This window comes from Oncorhynchus tshawytscha, linkage group LG06 (genome assembly GCF_018296145.1).
Source record: "Oncorhynchus tshawytscha isolate Ot180627B linkage group LG06, Otsh_v2.0, whole genome shotgun sequence".
In the NCBI taxonomy this organism is placed as follows: domain Eukaryota; kingdom Metazoa; phylum Chordata; class Actinopteri; order Salmoniformes; family Salmonidae; genus Oncorhynchus; species Oncorhynchus tshawytscha.
The window spans coordinates 17,052,227-17,070,484 of NC_056434.1; the positions used below are offsets into that span (position 1 = coordinate 17,052,227).

The window sequence follows — 18,258 nt, forward strand, 5'->3', positions numbered from 1 at the left end:
TCGATGTATGTGCATTACCTCCTCTCCCCCACCCTGCAGGTGTTTGTCAACTTTGCCAAAGAGCAGAGCGATGACGACCTGCTGAGGGAAGTGACAGTCAACGGAGGGACACCAGCACCTCAACCCAGAAGAGTGGCCCAGCCCACCCAACCAGGGCAGACAGCCAAACCAGCTCAAACAACCAAGCCTCCCCAGTCTGTCAAGTCCTCAGACGGCAGACCCAGAGAGACCAAGCCAAACGGGGTACCAGACAGTGGCATGGCGATGACCAGCAGGCCACAGGAGAAGCCCCAGTCGAGCAGGGGAGAGAGCAGGAGAGAGTTGAGTAGTCAGAGGTCAAGCAAGGAATCGTCTGCCAATGGATCCAAGGGCACAAGGGAGACTTCAGGCAGTAAGGATCCGACCAGTCTGTTCCTAGTGGGTAGCAGCACACAAGACAGCAGTGTGTAAAGTTATTGGGCAACAGCCCCCTTAATGGACAGACTGGGAGCTCTGTGCCCTCTAGGAGAGGGGGGAAAGTACTACCGGATAGCTCCTCTAATTTCTGGGTGTGGTGCCTTGTTCATTCTCCATCACAGCTATACTGTAGTGCTATATATATATATATATATATCCAAACTAATTGTATTCACCTCCAATTACATACAGGCACTTTCATGGGTCAGGTCTTTTGCTTATTATTTACTTTTTATTTGTCATTTCAATTTCCAAATGTTTTGAAAATTAATGATGGAATAGTGGTATTCATCATGGGTCAATCATCGAGTCTTTCAATATCTTTGCATTTTGCCTAAAGCACTTTAACTGAGAAATGCTGCACACAATGATTGTTACATTATCACTGAAAATGTTCAGGGCAACAAAATCATCAATATCTTTTCACATTGGTCTCATGTTTTGCACAGAGAGAAAAATATATATTTTTCTGATGTCCAGTCACATTTATTTGATGCTAAAACATGGTTTATTTGCACTGGCACAACATTGAGATGTACAGTTACCAGACTGCATACCAGACTCCAAACACTGCCTTCATTAGGTAAACTGTTTTTATATCATTTTTTAAAAATCTCTTTTTAATTGGGCTCATATTATACTGTATGGAACTTGAAAAAAAAACAATGTAGCTGTAAATCCAAAGCAGTTTACTACTGTGCTGTACTGCAGTCTGACGTATTGGAGAGATACAATAACTGATAGGTATGTGTATCTATACATACAATTGAATGTATGGTCTTATGATGTACTATATTATGCTTGAACATTCATACTTGATTATGTGTATGATTATTTATGTGTACATATAACTAGATGTATACAGAACATATAGTAATAAACCTTTAAATGGGGATACGTCTATCTTGGGTATTTTGTTCTAACAACTTTATTAACATGTACAATTTATCTATTGTTGATGGTGATTCATCCATGTTCAAAGGCTTCCTTTGGTCATACTAAGGATGACAGGCAGTTTGGTTTTATTGCAGAGGGAGGCAGGGTTCTGCATTCCATTCTCTGTTACTAGAGTGGTCCCTTTCTGTCCACCGATTGGCTTGACCTCTGGACATCTTACCGCTCCCCTGGGAAAGGTTCAAATAAATTAGTTATAGCCATTAAAAGGGGCTTCAGCTCAATCAATTGCCACAATAGAACAACCATGATCATGAATTATGACGGGTCTCTGTGCTGATTGTTGGGACGGCTAGTAGGCTAAGAGCGTTGGGCCAAGAACCAGAAAGGTGACAAATCTGATGTGCCCTTGAGCAAGGCACTTAACCCTAATTGCTCCTGTAAGTCGCTCTGGATAAGTGTCTGCTAAATGACTAAAATGTCAAATTGTTAAAGGATAACCTTCCCATTGTAAGCACTATTTATGGTACAGTACTCTGAGCTATAGTCTCCCCGATGCTGGAGCCTCTTCTCTCTCAGGTTTCGCAGCGCGCCAGCCATGAGAAGATGATCAGGATTGGTCAGTCCCGATGTCTCATCCCTCTTTCTCTCTCTCCTTCCCACTCGCTCTGTAACTCTCTGAAGCAGGCCTTCTATACTGGACACTGAGATCTCAGGGAGGTGAACCTGGGCAGACTTCTGAATAGAGACAATATGAAGATTTAGATGTAACTGCTTCAATTGTGGATGTAATTTCTCATTCAGTATTTGATGCACAATGGATAACTTTTTTTATTTCCCTTAGATCATTTGTGTAATAAATTATAAGGTACATTTATAGTGGATTTTGACAAGGTTTGATGCTCTGTTTACCAATTAAGTAATTGTGTAATACTTGAAAGGTGGTGAAAATGCAGCTGATCCTTACACATTGGGAGATAATGGTGCTGTCCATCAAAGTGCTGGTCTTCTGCAATAGGATCATGGGAAATGGTGCCTTATTCTCAATGGCTTTTGTCCCCTTGGAGGATTTGACCAAGGCATCTTGGTCTGATACACATATCTGTGGCAGAGATGTGTGTGGCACTGGCATTCCCATGCACTCTGAATGTGCTAGTCGTGTTGTAAGGGATAGTTTACTTATGGGTAGTAAAATAGGCTTCACTAGACAGCTTGCTTTAGCCCTGTCCAATTCTTGTCTAACATGGGGTCTCCTTTCTTGGTCTCTCGGACGCTGCTCACCAGACTTTGATGTGTTGAAGGTCCTTGTATCTGTGCTGGTCCCAGGTTCCTCTTCATCCAGCGAACTACTGCTTTCCTCTACAGGCTCTTTTGCTGAAGCCAGGACAGGCCATAGATTGACACAGATTTTCACCACTCTATTATCTAATCTCTCATATGTATTGGAGACAGGACTTCGGATGTTTGTGGTTACTTCACAAGCCTTAAGTAAGTTTAAGGCAGTCTTCCTGGGTAGTACACATTTCACTGCTCCCACAACCATTGGATGAGGGTCAGGTGTTACCAATTTATCACCTATTTCTGGTCTTGTTGCCCTTGGCTTGTTCCTCCGGCCCATTCCTATGTCTACTTGTCTACAATTTGGCCTTAAATAAAAGTTCACAATGTAAACATGATGCTCTAATATTATGTAAGCAAAAGCTGTTTTTCTAAAACATTTGATACTAGTATAAGTATTAATCTACAAAGGAAAACACCAGGACATACCTGAGAAAGATATCAAAAATATAAAAGTAGCCTTTTCCCAATTCTATCCCCAAACAAGGAACAACAAGAAAGAACAGTAGGCTACTGACTGTTTAGCCGGATGGGACTGTCTGGGACTCTGGCTTGTAAATTGACTCTCTTGCCTCTGGAAGGGCAGTTAAACATTGCTGTTATGGAAACGTCTACAACCTGAACTTTACGAGACATGTTCAGATGTCATTGAAATAGAGCCTGCATGTATTTTTCGCTACTAATAAAAAAAATAAACGTTAAGGCGAGAAAAATAGTTATTTTGTAGCAAACGTCAAAACTTGGTTTGATGTGGACGATCAAGATTCCAATGACCTAGAGCTCGTGCCTCGTTTTCGGTTTTGTGAAGGGCGGGGATCAGCTTTGCTGTTGTCTGTCTACCTGCTCTGACAGCGCCAAGCTAGCAAGTGGCTAACTGAACGCCTACGCTAGTTGTGTGTATCGTAGCTACTGTTTTTGTTTTTGTACTCACCCCTCGTTCGTTGTTCTTTGCGTAAGATGGTTGTTTTGACAAATAATAATGAGGAACAGGATATTATGTGAGTGAAAAAGTCTAACTAAAGTGGGAACTTGAGAGCTAACGTTAGCTAGTAGCAATCGACAAGCACATTTTAGTCATTGTTTTCAAACATTTAATATTTGATAGCTAATTTAGTCTGTATCGTAGATTTTGCCCGTTTAGATATCAGGCACATTTGTGTAAATGAATGCTATATTAATATGCTTGGACTTAACGCTACACTATTGTTAGCTAATGTTAGCAAGCTAAGCTTGCAAGCTGGTGGTACACATCGAACATATGTGTGTAGGTTTGCCGGCTTCCGTTGATGAAGGTGAACTAAGCTTATCACAACTGGCTTGTGTAGATGTTACATTTACGCCATTTCAAGTGGCTGACCCTAGTTAGTAACAGGTAAAACTGGTTAGCAGGATTTTTTTTTTGCTTGAGTTGTTTGTTACACCTCTGCTGCTCTCGTTCTACTCATGCAAAAATATTTGTAGCCAATCGTTATATTCTCTGACGAGGCCTCTTCTACACACACATAGCTGTTACTAATGTAACCAATAATACACTTAATTCATGACAGATCATCAAGCAACTCATATGCATGAGCAATTTGTTGGTTCTGTATGATGCAATGATTACGATAGCACGTTAACTACAATGCTGCCGTCTGGTCTAAAAGTGGTAACAGTGAAAATCGACCATTCAGAGCTCGAGAATCTTAATGGGGCGTGGCTTTGAAATTTAAACCCACTGACCCACTTTTTAAGGTGGGGTGTCATGTAACCTACATCTAGCCTACTATTATGTTGTCAGTATAGCGGTAGCGAGATTATTCTATTAGTAAGGCCATTCAATATTACCTACTAGCCACACATGAACAAATACATATTTTGTGAAGAGGTCACCTTCCGAACACATAAGTCAACACAATAATTGAGTCCTCATAATTCTTGCTCTCTATTTCTCTCAGCCTGATAGAGGAGCGCAAATGCACCTCTCTGCCCAACTCCCCAGCCAAACGTGTGTCTCCAACCAAGAAGAAACAGTTCTTCATCAACCAGGCCATACGCAACTCTGACCTCACACCAAGAGCCAAAGGCAAAAAGAGCCAAAGGCGGCAGGAGAACAGTAAGTTCTCATGTCTGTCAGTGGGAATATTTCACTCTGCTGTAGATGGAAGACACCTGCTCCGCACATATTCTTAATACCCACTAGCTTGATAGCAGCTGGTCTGAACATGTTCAATAGTCATAGCCATTAGCCAAACAGTATTTTATCAAAATGATTTAACGATGCTGCCTATTCGGGTTTTTTTAATCTCCCCCCAAAAAGGTCGCTACCTTGCCAATCTACTTGAAAAAGATGAGTGCTCCAAAGACGAGGCAGAGGTATGCAGTGACCCTGCCCTCCCTTCCATCTTTACTGAGGCCTGCACCAATGGCAACTACATGGAGGTAGGATTCTACTGCTCCCAACAATTTATCTTCAATCAGGCCTCACTTGTTGCAAGTGAGACTCGCTGAACGTTTTACCACTACTACTCCTAACTAAATGTTTTCCCCTAAGCTGTAGCTCATTGTCCCCTTGTCTGTCAGCAATGGAATGACTTCATGAATCGCTCTGGAGAGGAGCAGGAGAAGCTTCTGGCCCTTCTAGAAGAGGAGGCCAAGAGAAGCAACTCCAACAAGCTCCCCAAGGACCAGAGAGAGGGTGAGAGCCCAGGATAAATGCCTGCCACACACCCAACATGCACTGCCCTATATACAAAGCTTGTAGCGTTATGCTGTTGAAAGTTCATTACCAGGCGTATGTTTCGGTTGATGTGTTTTATCACTACAGGTCAGTGAACAACGATGTTTGCCATGAAATAAAATGTGTAAATTATGAAAATGAGTGCATCATTGGTTTAACATGCTCATTGTCAGGATTTGGGGATATTTGATATGAACTGATCACATTTTTCTACTCTGCCGTGAATCCAGCCTTCACTGCTCAAGACTACTTCCAGAGGATTGATCGAAGGCTGCGTGCTACGCTGAAACGCAAACAAATTCCCATTGTAAGCATCAACATTCAACATTATGAGATTTTGAGAAATGCTTATCAACCATATCATGGTTTAACCTAAAGTAAAGACACTTATCTGTGCTAGTGACACCTGTCCTCATCAACACTTAATTACACACTTTAGCATCTCTCTGTCTCATTGCCATTCTCCCCTCTGATTGGTTTAGGGGACACTTGAGGTACTTGAAGAGAACCTTCTCAGTTTCTTTGGTGCTCAGCCTCACTCTGTTTACACCACCAACCTTGGAAGCAGGTACTTTTTTCCCTCTGAAAATGTTCCCCAAACATAATTATCAGAAGTGTTCTTTACACATTTGAGAAGCTCTTCTGGACTAATATTTGGACTTGTATAGATACCAATTATGAATGAATCAGATGTTACTGATTTTGTGTTTCGTTTATTAGCTTTGAGAGGCTACTGCTTCATGCCGTCTGCCAGTACATGGACCTTGTTTCAGCAAGTGAGTAGTAGTAGAGTAGTAGTTTATTTTTTTAATACATTTTTTGGGGTGTACTTTTACCCCTTTATTTCTCCCCTATTTCATGATATTCAATTGGTAGTTACAGTCTTGTCCCATCGCTGCAACTCCCCTACGGACTTGGGAGAGGCGACGGTTCGAGAGCCGTGTGTCCTCCGAAACACGTAGCCTGTCAAGCCGCACTGCTTCTTGACACACTGCTCTCTTAACCCGGAAGCCATCTGCACCAATGTGTCGGAGGAAACGTCCAGCTGGCGACCAAAGTCAGCTTGCAGGCGCCCGGCCCGCCACAGGGAGTCGCTAGAGTGTGATCGGACAAGGAAATCCTGGTGGGCCAAACCCTCCCCTAACCCTGACGATGCTGGGCCAATTGTGCGCCGCCTCATGGTACTCCCGGTCACGGCCGGCTGTGACACAGCTTGAGATCAAACCCGGTTTATAGTGATGCCTCAAGCACTGCGATGCAGTGCCTTAGACAGCTGTGCCACCCATGAGGCCACAATATGTGATTTCTATAGTTATTTATGACTTTTAAAGTGACACTGGCACCTAACCTACGCTTGTGGAAAATAGCATATTTCTCCAATATTTTGAGTGCGAATATTTAAAAAAATCTGCACATTTTCCCACCAGTGGTTTGTTTCCATCAAACTGACTTGTTGCAGTTTAAAGGCTGTGTGTGTTGAGGTAGTGTACATTTAAAAATAAAAAAACTTTTGCACTAAAGTTCTCATGTGCCGAATTAAAAAAAACATAAGCTTTCCATTGCATTTTCCACTCTTATCGATGGTTTTGGTACACACACTGTTGCGATAAATGGCAAATTTGCCCACTCTCGTTTTTTGCGCATGCTCTTTAGACAATAGTTCGCTGATATAATGGACATGTTACGTTATATGATGAGATGGATAAGAGCAAGATCATTTTTATTTGTTAATTGGCAGCTAAGCACCGATCATAATGTCACTAGCATACAAATAAAACCCCAAAATATTTATTGGAAAGAAGCAACAAGCTCATCACATGCACTTTCAACACCTTGTGAAGTTAATTTCAGTCTATTTCATCTGTAGCCTAATGTGCATGCTTTGTCAAGATGTAGTTGGAAGACCACACAACATAGCATAGCGTGACTGCAAATTTACCTCGACATGATGGTTAATTCTATCAACAATTACCCGAATTTTGTAGCATAATTCATTTTACAGACACAAAAGATCCCACCATATTGAACAAACGAATTGTTGACATTTATGAAATTGCACCAACAGCTGTCGTAATTTTTTAAAATGTACTGTATAACTGTACTCGTATAAAAACTGTGGATGGAAATGTGGTTAGTAACATGAAAATAGAGCCCCACAGTGGAGGTGTCATAATACCCATAAAACCTTGTCCTAGAGAGATTTACACGGTTATCAAAACGTCATGCCAGGGTACGCCTACACAATACACAGCCCTTATTATGTGTGTTTCTAAAATCCCCTACAGGAAAAATAAATGGTGTAAAAACGATTGGAACCATTTCCCTGTTTGACCGCTAGGTTTTATGGGTATTATGACTCATACTGTGTTACTCTATAATGACGTATGTATTGAGAGACGTTTTATGTTGTCTTTGTGCTGCAGGCTCAGACTGCAACGGTGCTCGTCAAACTGATGTCATGAACAAACAGGAGGGCTTGTTCCAGCCTCCCAGCCCCATGCTCTCTGCCTACCTGGAGCACATGAGCTGAGAGACGGTCACACCGCTGGACAGATGGGCCTGGTTCCATTTCACTCCCTAGCCCCATAAGTGCAGACTTGAAAGGTACAGATAGGCATAAGTTAGTGTGTATATAGGAGTACTCAAATCCGATTCTGGAAGTCCAGAATACTGCTGGTTTGATGTCACTGATTAGCCAGAGATTCCACTCAATTGGTATCAAAAATCTGAATCCGTCCATGATTTGTTATAATGAAAATCAGCAGTGTTGCTAACATGGATGTTCACATTTAAGTAAGTTGTGTTGACTACCTAGTCCACTCAAGTGCTTTGTGGATGTCATATCGCTCTTAACTATCCAATCCAATCTTCATCTATCTGTGAACTTAAAATCGATGGCCACCAGGGTAAGGGGGCAGAGATCAGAATAAAACTGGGCCAGAGAGGGAGTATGCAGTTCACCTACTGTGTTTGTACTGATGATTTAATTAGCCACGTTGAATTGAAAAATAAAACAGCTTTAGTGGTAGGACCAGGCTTAAAACCCTTGGACCTTTTCATATAACTTGAGAGTGCAGAAATAGCGTGATCGGGAACTATTCTATAGCACAGAACTCATCACTATGATAATTTATCAATGTATATGGCTTTGGAGGTATGTATATCTATGGCTTTTGTTACTTCTGGTAAAAAAAAAAATACTTACAAACTCTCTTGGAACAATATTCACATTCTTGCAAAAATATAAGTCTATCCACAAAGATATTGGGCACTTTCCGATTTGACTTTGCATGATTGTGTTTTATTTGGGAGAGAAAACTTTTCAATTGTTTTGTCAAAGATGTACACCATTTGGCAGCTTTTTATACTTGCATGCGTAGATAGACCTTGTGTTCTACTGTACTGAATGCAGGTACATTGTTATTCTCCCATTCTTTACATCATTTAGCAAATTATATAAGTTTACCATCTGACAATGAAACAGGTCAACTTCAAAAAATGAATATACAGCTTCTTCATATACTTTTTCAACAACTATTTGGTTTGGAATGTCTAATCAAAAGTACTGTACCGATAATATGCAGTACTAATGAGTTAATATAACACAACCTTCTTACTGGACAGCAAACCTGCTCTGTGCTTTGCCTCTTGGGCACTTTTTTCTATCATAAACCACCCCTGGAATAGCACTTTTGCCTTACGAATGCATTCCTGGAACTTTCAATAAATTCCCTGCTTTTCCAGAAATCCTGGCTGAATGGATTCGGATTTCCTGCTTATTCCCTCCTGATACCGGGAATCCTCCAACTGAGATTTTGGGAAAAACAGAATTTATTGAAAGTTCCAGGAATTTTGGCAACCCTATTTATATGTATTTGTGTATGTATTTATACATTTATACTAATGACTTTTTGAAAGCCTCCATCCAGGTTATTTAAAATATCCATACCTTTATTTGTACTATCAAAAATGGTATGAAGAAACTTGACCTGCCGGTGCATCTGTGTCGATAACCAAAGTTTGTTGTGCCCGTACATTTAGTTTCTCAGGCTTTCAGCCACTCACTATGAATGTCTTTTGTGATTTCACAAGTAATGTATGCATACGAGAAGCTTAACTTCTTTTGAATATTACAACCAACTACCCTCTAATGTATGTAGTGGTGCAATGTTTTTGTCAACTTTGTCGCTTGTTTATTACTAGTAGTGCTGTAAATATTAAGCCCCAACATTAATTAATTGAACTCATGTTCAATGTGTGCCAACACAGGATAGGAAAAGTTCTGTTTCTGCGTAGTATTCTCTTAACTTAAAGCTTTTTACAGTGATATGAATGGATGTTTCCTTCAATGATTGTTTGATGCAAGAGTGTATATCTTAAGTAATGTCAGTACATAATTATATCAGTCAACAAATGATAATATAGTAGTTTAGTTTGTAAACGTTTATCCTATTGTCTAGGTAGTTGGTTGCGTAATCCTTACTCAAAGTGCCGAAAACCATGTCTGAATAGACACATTTCAATAAATCTTAACTCAAGTGTTCAATGACTCTTAAATGACTCGATTATTTAATCGTCGATTCAGACAGTATTTCATGAACATCTTAAAATGTACAGTATATCCCTTCATTTTGCATTTGGAACGTTAAATGGACAAATGGTAGTAGCAATGATGGAGCAGTATGATGACGCAGTGTGACTCCCTGACCATTTTTACATTTAATGTTACTGCTTGATGGACACTTAATATGTAATTTTAAAAAAGTGATTGCACGGGATCTTTAAAGAATGTATTACATAACAGGAAATGTGGAATGTAATTGAGCTTCAAATGTGAGGAAATGTCCACATAATATGCCACAAGAATGCAATACCTCTGACAAAACATTTCTCTGACTTGGGTACCACAATGTGAAAGACTAAACTTTTTTTTTACCAATTACAACCCTGAACTAAACTAAAACTTTGAGCAATTAGTCAATAGATCTTGGATCAAAATAAAATGATCTGCTGCAACATCCAAACGTGAAAGTGGGCTTTTACAGTATATCTTTAAATTGTGTCAAGTTTATAAATAATGACAAAGAAAGCACAAACTCAGGGTGTATGTTTAACTAAATGTTCACTTAAACATAGTATGTTTTAGCCAGGAGCCTAGGTGCACAGTCACACCTGTGACAGTTGTGCAATTACTTGCAGTAATTACTCCTGTTTTGAATTGTGAAAATAAACATATTTTATGATGGTGATCATTGCAATAGCTAACTAAATTGTTTGCGAGATACAGTAGAGTATTCTATTTTGAGAGCCGGCATGATTCATGCATCTATCCACTAGATGGCAGCCTAATGTTAGTAATGCGTCAGTTAATGTGTTATAAGAAACTAGTAAACTACAATAAATTATTTGGGTTTTTTATTTATTAAATGCAGCCAAATATGTAATAGGTAAAGTGTTTATACTGTTTAGAATTAAATTAGGCTTCAATTAGATTCTGTTTATTAATTGGTGTTTATAATAACATATAGCTGCATTGTTGCTGACCTTTGCTGTGTGATTAAAATGCATAGGCTACCCCTTGATACAAGTAACTGATGCAGAAACGCAAGGTTTCGGCTTATAACTGTTATGCATTAATGATGGTACTAATAATGATGAATTATGTCATAATAATTACGTAATTTTATTTCCCAAGGAAATTCCACCCATAACATTTATTACATGGCAATTTTGATGAGGGGAAAAAGCAAAAGAGTTGGCGAAATTTATAAGCGATAATTAGGACGCGTGGTCTCATCATCTTCATTCAGTTTGCTTATTTTGTGTGCTATGAGCATACAGTAGTCAATAGGGCAGAGTAGGCAACTAGATTCAGCCGCAGGCCAATTTTAGTCAGAGCTGATGGTCGAGGGCCAGAACATAATTATAATAATTTGAACATTGCAAATTGACCACAACTAAGCCCAGAAAGAAATTGTATTTGAAAATTGAGACACGATCACATCTCTTTTTTTATTTGTGGGAATACTTGGCAACACATTTCCTTAATTAAACAATTTTTAGCTGAATTCCTGGTGATTTTAGTCTTTATATATATATATATATATAAATCTACAAAACAAAATAAATCGCTTGTGGGGCTGGTTTTGGCCCATGGGCTGCCAGTTGCAGACCCCAGCAGCAGAATATTGGCACCACCCACCTGATGTAGGGTGAAAAGGAATCACTCACTACCTAAGGGAACCTCACCAAAAGCTCAAATGGAGTAGGTAGTCTTTCATTATAATGTCAAGGGACAATCTGCCAAGTTTCTTACGTTGAGATGTGCTTGGGGAGAAAATAGTTTCCCTCTTCCTCGAGGTATAGAACACACGTTTCAACATCTCATACATATTTCACCAACATGAAGCTTAGAAGCTATTATAATACAATGCCATTATTTTCCCCCACACTGACTGCACATATATTTACATTTGCCGACATTCCCTTTGTATGTATAGGTTGGCCCCCAATGATTCAGAGGTAATTTGCATCTGATTGCTGTTTGTCAACCAATGATTTGACTCTACGACCGTGAGCACGCCTTAAATTAGTCAAGATACAATGTAACCTGTGAATCAAGCCATACATTGAAATCGGATTAGATGTGTGCAACGTAATAGAAATACCACCATCAATTGATATCAGTTTACTACTATATATGAAATACACAATCGTTAACCTCCAGAACGCCTTAGATTCAGGAGGAAATCAGGAATATTTCTTCCGGTTCCCAAGAATGCAAAAATAAAACGGAAGCTGATTTGGTAAGTATTTTTTTTCTCTTATTGCGACTCGCATGCTCGGTCTGGAATTCATTGTACAAGCAGGAGTCTTATCCTGCCTAATTATGTTTTATATGTTCCTGGGATAATTAAGATACGATATCATGTCTGATTCAACTTGACTAATCGGATACAGCCCAATGTGTACATGCCCCTTTTGATATTTAAGAATATGTTTATTTATATATCGCTTTTCATTACACGTTGAATCTCAAAGTCGCTTTAAAAACAAAACAACCAGAAAACTATTTAACAAAACAAAAGTAGGAGGATCTGTCAGTTCTTGGTCGATGGTCTTCCACAGTTTTAGATGATGGGCTGTGCGGAAAGGTAAAATCTTGAGCGGATGGAGCATTGATAGTACAGTACGCAGGGAGTTAAGAGACATCTGACAGACAGGCCACGGAGCTCTCCATCCGGCACCTCGTTTTCGATGTTCACAGCTCCTCCTCTGTAGGTAGGCTGGATCGTCCACCTGGGTGATGCTTTGGCGGCTGTAAAAGCGCCAGTAAGAACACCACTCTCAGTAGTAGTCCTAAAAAGCCCACTACCAGGGGAGCCTCTGCAACACCTCACACCGCATATGTGGCGATGTGCCAAGTAATTAAATTTTCGTTTAGAATTTGGGTTGATTTTGCATTTGCAAATAGTAAAGTACATCACTCATATACTTTCTAATATATAGAAAGCTATTATATGTTGTATCGTAGCTTAGTGTGCTATGTTAGCTACCTGTTGCTCACATTGGGTGTAGGAATTGGGAAGTTGCCAAAAGATTCTGGAAACGGTATTTACGTTTCCTGAAGTCAAATTAAATAGAACTGTCAAGCGTTCAATTGACCTGCTTTTTGTGTTGATGTTGTCCACCACATTTAAGACAATATAGCCTATTTGTTTAGTGAGTCATTTGAGTAGGCTACAGAGTAGCCACAACTCGACTGATAAATACATAATTTTAGTTGCTCATTTCTTGAAACGCATATGTTGATCATTCTATATGTGGGCATATATTCGTTTCATGAAAGTTATAAACATAAACAACGATATACCTATTATATTTATCAGTTGAATTACATTAGATGGATTGCATATAATTAATTGGTCCTTTTCAGCATAGCCTTTGAATTTACTTTTTGTAGATATATAAAAGTTGAGAGGGAATGAGGAGCGTCACGTAAAAGGCTTTGCATGGTCAATTTGATCTCTTCAGTTGCCATACAGCTTTTACTGCGATAGGGGCTCTGCAGAAGTAAAGGCATTTATACTTCTTGGGCTTTGATGAGCAGAGGTGTTGTGTAGAAGTTTTCAAGAAAGGGAGTTTGTGTTTATACTGAACCTCCCGCCCCCACTTGTCGTCAACCAATCATGTCAATGCGGAGATATATGGAGCCCATTTTACAACATTTGGGTGGCGCACGTCGATGCGGTACAGAGCTGATTTAAATAACTGGTTATTAATATGTCTTCATTTCATATTAACCAGACAAATATGAAAATGTCATTGGGTGCTCTGCCCTCCCTCTTATATTTTAGTGCAATTTTATGACACATTTCATGCAACTCTACTTATTTTGCATGGGGCAGAGAAAAAAAAAAGTTTTACAGTTTATTTACTGCAATTCTACCCATTGGGTAGCCTAGTGGTTAGAGCATTGGACTAGTAACCGAAAGGTTGCATGTTCTAATCCCCGAGCTGACAAGGTACAAATCTGTCATTCTGCCTCTGAACAGGCAGTTAACCCACTGTTCCTAGGCCGTCATTGAAAATAAGAATTTGTTCTTAACTGACTTGCCTAGTTAAATAAAGGTAAAAATTAAATTGCCATGTTAACGATATCTGCCTGGGGCCATAAGAGACTGGAGCCGGCCCTGATGAAACCATAGTGGATCACTTTGTGCCTGTCCATATTGCAGTGGAGGCTCCTCAGAGGAACAAGGGCAGGACCATCCTCCTCAGTGAATTTAATTAAAAATATATACACTGCTCAAAAAAATAAAGGGAACACTAAAATAACACATCCTAGATCTGAATGAATGAAATATTCTTATAAAATACTTTTTTCTTTACATAGTTGAATGTGCTGACAACAAAATCGCACAAAAATGATCAATGGAAATCAAATTTATCAACCCACGGAGGTCTGGATTTGGAGTCACTCAAAATTAAAGTGGAAAACCACACTACAGGCTTATCCAACTTTGATGTAATGTCCTGAAAACAAGTCAAAATGAGGCTCAGTAGTGTGTGTGGCCTCCACGTGCCTGTATGACCTCCCTACAACACCTGGGCATGCTCCTGATGAGGTGGCGGATGGTCTCCTGAGGAATCTCCTCAAGATGTCTGGCTCTCACAGACCTGTAACTTCTTCTTTAAGAGGCTCCTCTGTCCTCCACTCGTTACCTGTATTAATGGCACCTGTTTGAACTTGTTATCAGTATAAAAGACACCTGTCCGCAACCTCAAACAGTCACACTCCAAACTCCACTATGGCCAAGACCAAAGAGCTGTCAAAGGACACCAGAAACAAAATTGTAGACCTGCACCAGGCTGGGAAGACTGAATCTGCAATAGGTAAGCAGCTTGGTTTGAAGAAATCAACTGTGGGAGCAATTATTAGGAAATGGAAGACATACAAGACCACTGATAATCTCCCTCGATCTGGTGCTCCACGCAAGATCTCACCCCGTGGGGTCAAAATGGTCACAAGAACGGTGAGCAAAAATCCCAGATCCACACGGGGGGACCTAGTGAATGACCTGCAGAGAGCTGGGACCAAAGTAACAAAGCCTACCATCAGAAACACACTACGCCGCCAGGGACTCAAATCCTGCAGTGCCAGACGTGTCCCCCTGCTTAAGCCAGTACATGTCCAAGCTCGTCTGAAGTTTGCTAGAGAGCATTTGGATGATCTAGAAGAAGATTGGGAGAATGTCATATGGTCAGATGAAACCAAAATATAACATTTTGGTAAAAACTCAACTCGTCGTGTTTGGAGGACAAAGAATGCTGAGTTGCATCCAAAGAACACCATACCTACTGTGAAGCATGGGGGTGGAAACATCATGCTTTGGGGCTGTTTTTCTGCAAAGGGACCAGGACGACTGATCCGTGTAAAGGAAAGAATGAATGGGGCCATGTATCGTGAGATTTTGAGTGAAAACCTCCTTCCATCAGCAAGGGCATTGAAGATGAAACGTGGCTGGGTCTTTCAGCATGGCAATGATCCCAAACACACCGCCAGGGCAACGAAGGAGTGGCTTCGTAAGAAGCATTTCAAGGTCCTGGAGTGGCCTAGCCAGTCTCCAGATCTCAACCCCATAGAAAATCTTTGGAGGGAGTTGAAAGTCTGTGTTGCCCAGCAACAGCCCCAAAACATCACTGCTCTAGAGGAGATCTGCATGGAGGAATGGGCCAAAATGCCAGCAACAGTGTGTGAAAACCTTGTGAAGACTTACAGAAAACGTTTGACCTCTGTCATTGCCAACAACAGGTATATAACAAAGTATTGAGATAAACTTTTGTTATTGACCAAATACTTATTTTCCACCATAATTTGCAAATAAATTCATTAAAAATCCTACAATGTGATTTTTCTGGATTTTTTTTCTCATTTTGTCTGTCATAGTTGAAATCAAATCAAATCAAATTTTATTTGTCACATACACATGGTTAGCAGATGTTAATGCGAGTGTAGCGAAATGCTTGTGCTTCTAGTTCCGACAATGCAGTAATAACCAACAAGTAATCTAACTAACAATTCCAAAACTACTGTATTATACACAGTGTAAGGGGATAAAGAATATGTACATAAGGATATATGAATGAGTGATGGTACAGAGGAGCATAGGCAAGATACAGTAGATGGTATCGAGTACAGTATATACATATGAGATGAGTATGTAAACAAAGTGGCATAGTTAAAGTGGCTAGTGATACATGTATTACATAAGGATGCAGTCGATGATATAGAGTACAGTATATACGTATGCATATGAGATGAATAATGTAGGGTAAGTAACATTATATAAGGTAGCATTGTTTAAAGTGGCTAGTGATATATTTACATCATTTCCCATCAATTCCCATTATTAAAGTGGCTGGAGTTGAGTCAGTGTCAGTGTGTTGGCAGCAGCCACTCAATGTTAGTGGTGGCTGTTTAACAGTCTGGTGGCCTTGAGATAGACGCTGTTTTTCAGTCTCTCGGTCCCAGCTTTGATGCACCTGTACTGACCTCGCCTTCTGGATGATAGCGGGGTGAACAGGCAGTGGCTCGGGTGGTTGATGTCCTTGATGATCTTTATGGCCTTCCTGTAACATCGGGTGGTGTAGGTGTCCTGGAGGGCAGGTAGTTTGCCCCCGGTGATGCGTTGTGCAGACCTCACTACCCTCTGGAGAGCCTTACGGTTGTGGGCGGAGCAGTTTCCGTACCAGGCGGTGATACAGCCCGCCAGGATGCTCTCGATTGTGCATCTGTAGAAGTTTGTGAGTGCTTTTGGTGACAAGCCGAATTTCTTCAGCTTCCTGAGGTTGAAGAGGCGCTGCTGCGCCTTCTTCACGATGCTGTCTGTGTGAGTGGACCAATTCAGTTTGTCTGTGATGTGTATGCCGAGGAACTTAAAACTTGCTACCCTCTCCACTACTGTTCCATCGATGTGGATAGGGGGGTGTTCCCTCTGCTGTTTCCTGAAGTCCACAATCATCTCCTTAGTTTTGTTGACGTTGAGTGTGAGGTTATTTTCCTGACACCACACTCCGAGGGCCCTCACCTCCTCCCTGTAGGCCGTCTCGTCGTTGTTGGTAATCAAGCCTACCACTGTTGTGTCGTCCGCAAACTTGATGATTGAGTTGGAGGCGTGCATGGCCACGCAGTCGTGGGTGAACAGGGAGTACAGGAGAGGGCTCAGAACGCACCCTTGTGGGGCCCCAGTGTTGAGGATCAGCGGGGTGGAGATGTTGTTGCCTACCCTCACCACCTGGGGGCGGCCCGTCAGGAAGTCCAGTACCCAGTTGCACAGGGCAGGGTCGAGACCCAGGGTCTCGAGCTTGATGACGAGCTTGGAGGGTACTATGGTGTTGAATGCCGAGCTGTAGTCGATGAACAGCATTCTCACATAGGTATTCCTCTTGTCCAGATGGGTTAGGGCAGTGTGCAGTGTGGTTGAGATTGCATCGTCTGTGGACCTATTTGGGTGGTAAGCAAATTGGAGTGGGTCTAGGGTGTCAGGTAGGGTGGAGGTGATATGGTCCTTGACTAGTCTCTCAAAGCACTTCATGATGACGGAAGTGAGTGCTACGGGGCGGTAGTCGTTTAGCTCAGTTACCTTAGCTTTCTTGGGAACAGGAACAATGGTGGCCCTCTTGAAGCATGTGGGAACAGCAGACTGGTATAGGGATTGATTGAATATGTCCGTAAACACACCGGCCAGCTGGTCTGCGCATGCTCTGAGGGCATGGCTGGGGATGCCGTCGGGGCCTGCAGCCTTGCGAGGGTTAACACGTTTAAATGTCTTACTCACCTCGGCTGCAGTGAAGGAGAGTCCGCATGTTTTCGTTGCAGGCCGTGTCAGTGGCACTGTATTGTCCTCAAAGCGGGCAAAAAAGTTATTTAGTCTGCCTGGGAGCAAGACATCCTGGTCCGTGACTGGGCTGGATTTCTTCTTGTAGTCCGTGATTGACTGTAGACCCTGCCACATGCCTCTTGTGTCTGAGCCGTTGAATTGAGATTCTACTTTGTCTCTGTACTGACGCTTAGCTTGTTTGATAGCCTTGCGGAGGGAATAGCTGCACTGTTTGTATTCGGTCATGTTACCAGTCACCTTGCCCTGATTAAAAGCAGTGGTTCGCGCTTTCAGTTTCACGCGAATGCTGCCATCAATCCACGGTTTCTGGTTAGGGAATGTTTTAATCGTTGCTATGGGAACGACATCTTCAACGCACGTTCTAATGAACTCGCACACCGAATCAGCGTATTCGTCAATATTGTTATCTGACGCAATACGAAACATATCCCATGCCAACTGATGGAA

At 41.2% G+C, this 18,258-nt stretch overlaps 4 protein-coding genes across 6 annotated transcripts in view; 3 read left to right on the plus strand and 1 right to left on the minus strand.

The window, feature by feature from the left end:
• The window catches only part of abca7 (ATP-binding cassette, sub-family A (ABC1), member 7), a 45,110-nt gene extending 43,761 nt beyond the window's left edge, over nt 1-1,349 (plus strand). For both annotated transcript variants that reach the window (XM_024423124.1, XM_024423126.1), the window contains one exon: nt 40-1,349. In XM_024423124.1, coding sequence (XP_024278892.1) covers nt 40-450 — 411 coding nt within the window. In that variant the 3' untranslated portion in view covers nt 451-1,349. The remainder of the gene's footprint in view (nt 1-39) is intronic.
• On the minus strand, nt 770-3,095 carry LOC112252147. 2 transcript variants are annotated; one of them, XM_024423128.2, is made up of 3 exons: nt 2,318-3,095; nt 1,886-2,085; nt 770-1,580 (listed from the first exon to the last, which is right to left on the minus strand). In XM_024423128.2, exons 1-3 carry the CDS (start codon nt 2,966-2,968, stop codon nt 1,433-1,435), a joined length of 999 nt encoding a protein of 332 aa, XP_024278896.1. In that variant the 5' UTR covers nt 2,969-3,095; the 3' UTR covers nt 770-1,432. The 2 variants fall into 2 exon arrangements, with proteins under 2 accessions (XP_024278896.1, XP_024278895.1); XM_024423127.2 differs by having other exon boundaries at nt 1,886-2,088.
• A 452-nt stretch (nt 3,096-3,547) lies between these two features.
• On the plus strand, nt 3,548-9,950 carry r3hdm4 (R3H domain containing 4). The gene is made up of 8 exons (XM_024423129.2): nt 3,548-3,686; nt 4,626-4,783; nt 4,988-5,109; nt 5,251-5,365; nt 5,638-5,714; nt 5,890-5,975; nt 6,128-6,183; nt 7,831-9,950. The coding sequence occupies exons 1-8, from the start codon at nt 3,646-3,648 to the stop codon at nt 7,935-7,937; spliced, it is 762 nt and encodes a 253-aa protein (XP_024278897.1). The 5' UTR covers nt 3,548-3,645; the 3' UTR covers nt 7,938-9,950.
• Nucleotides 9,951-11,996: 2,046 nt separating this feature from the next.
• LOC112252149 (AT-rich interactive domain-containing protein 3A-like) overlaps nt 11,997-18,258 on the plus strand; it is a 61,405-nt gene continuing 55,143 nt past the window's right edge. Inside the window, 1 exon segment of the mRNA XM_042323030.1 lies at nt 11,997-12,213. The gene's annotated coding sequence lies outside the window, so the exon portion shown is untranslated.

What these genes read in the sequence shown, in the direction of transcription:
- r3hdm4 (XM_024423129.2), top strand. Translation starts at nt 3,646, where the DNA reads ATGGTTGTTTTGACAAATAATAATGAGGAACAGGATATTAT. An exon ending in AATGAGGAACAGGATATTAT is followed by an intron (nt 3,687 to 4,625) that starts GTGAGTGAAAAA and finishes TATTTCTCTCAG; the next exon opens with CCTGATAGAGGAGCGCAAAT. An exon ending in CATGGACCTTGTTTCAGCAA is followed by an intron (nt 6,184 to 7,830) that starts GTGAGTAGTAGT and finishes TTTGTGCTGCAG; the next exon opens with GCTCAGACTGCAACGGTGCT.
- LOC112252147 (XM_024423127.2), bottom strand. Translation starts at nt 2,968, where the DNA reads ATGGGCCGGAGGAACAAGCCAAGGGCAACAAGACCAGAAATAGGTGAT. An exon ending in GCACCATTATCTCCCAATGT is followed by an intron (nt 2,089 to 2,317) that starts GTAAGGATCAGC and finishes GTCTCTATTCAG; the next exon opens with AAGTCTGCCCAGGTTCACCT. An exon ending in CGGGGAGACTATAGCTCAGA is followed by an intron (nt 1,581 to 1,885) that starts GTACTGTACCAT and finishes AACCTTTCCCAG; the next exon opens with GGGAGCGGTAAGATGTCCAG.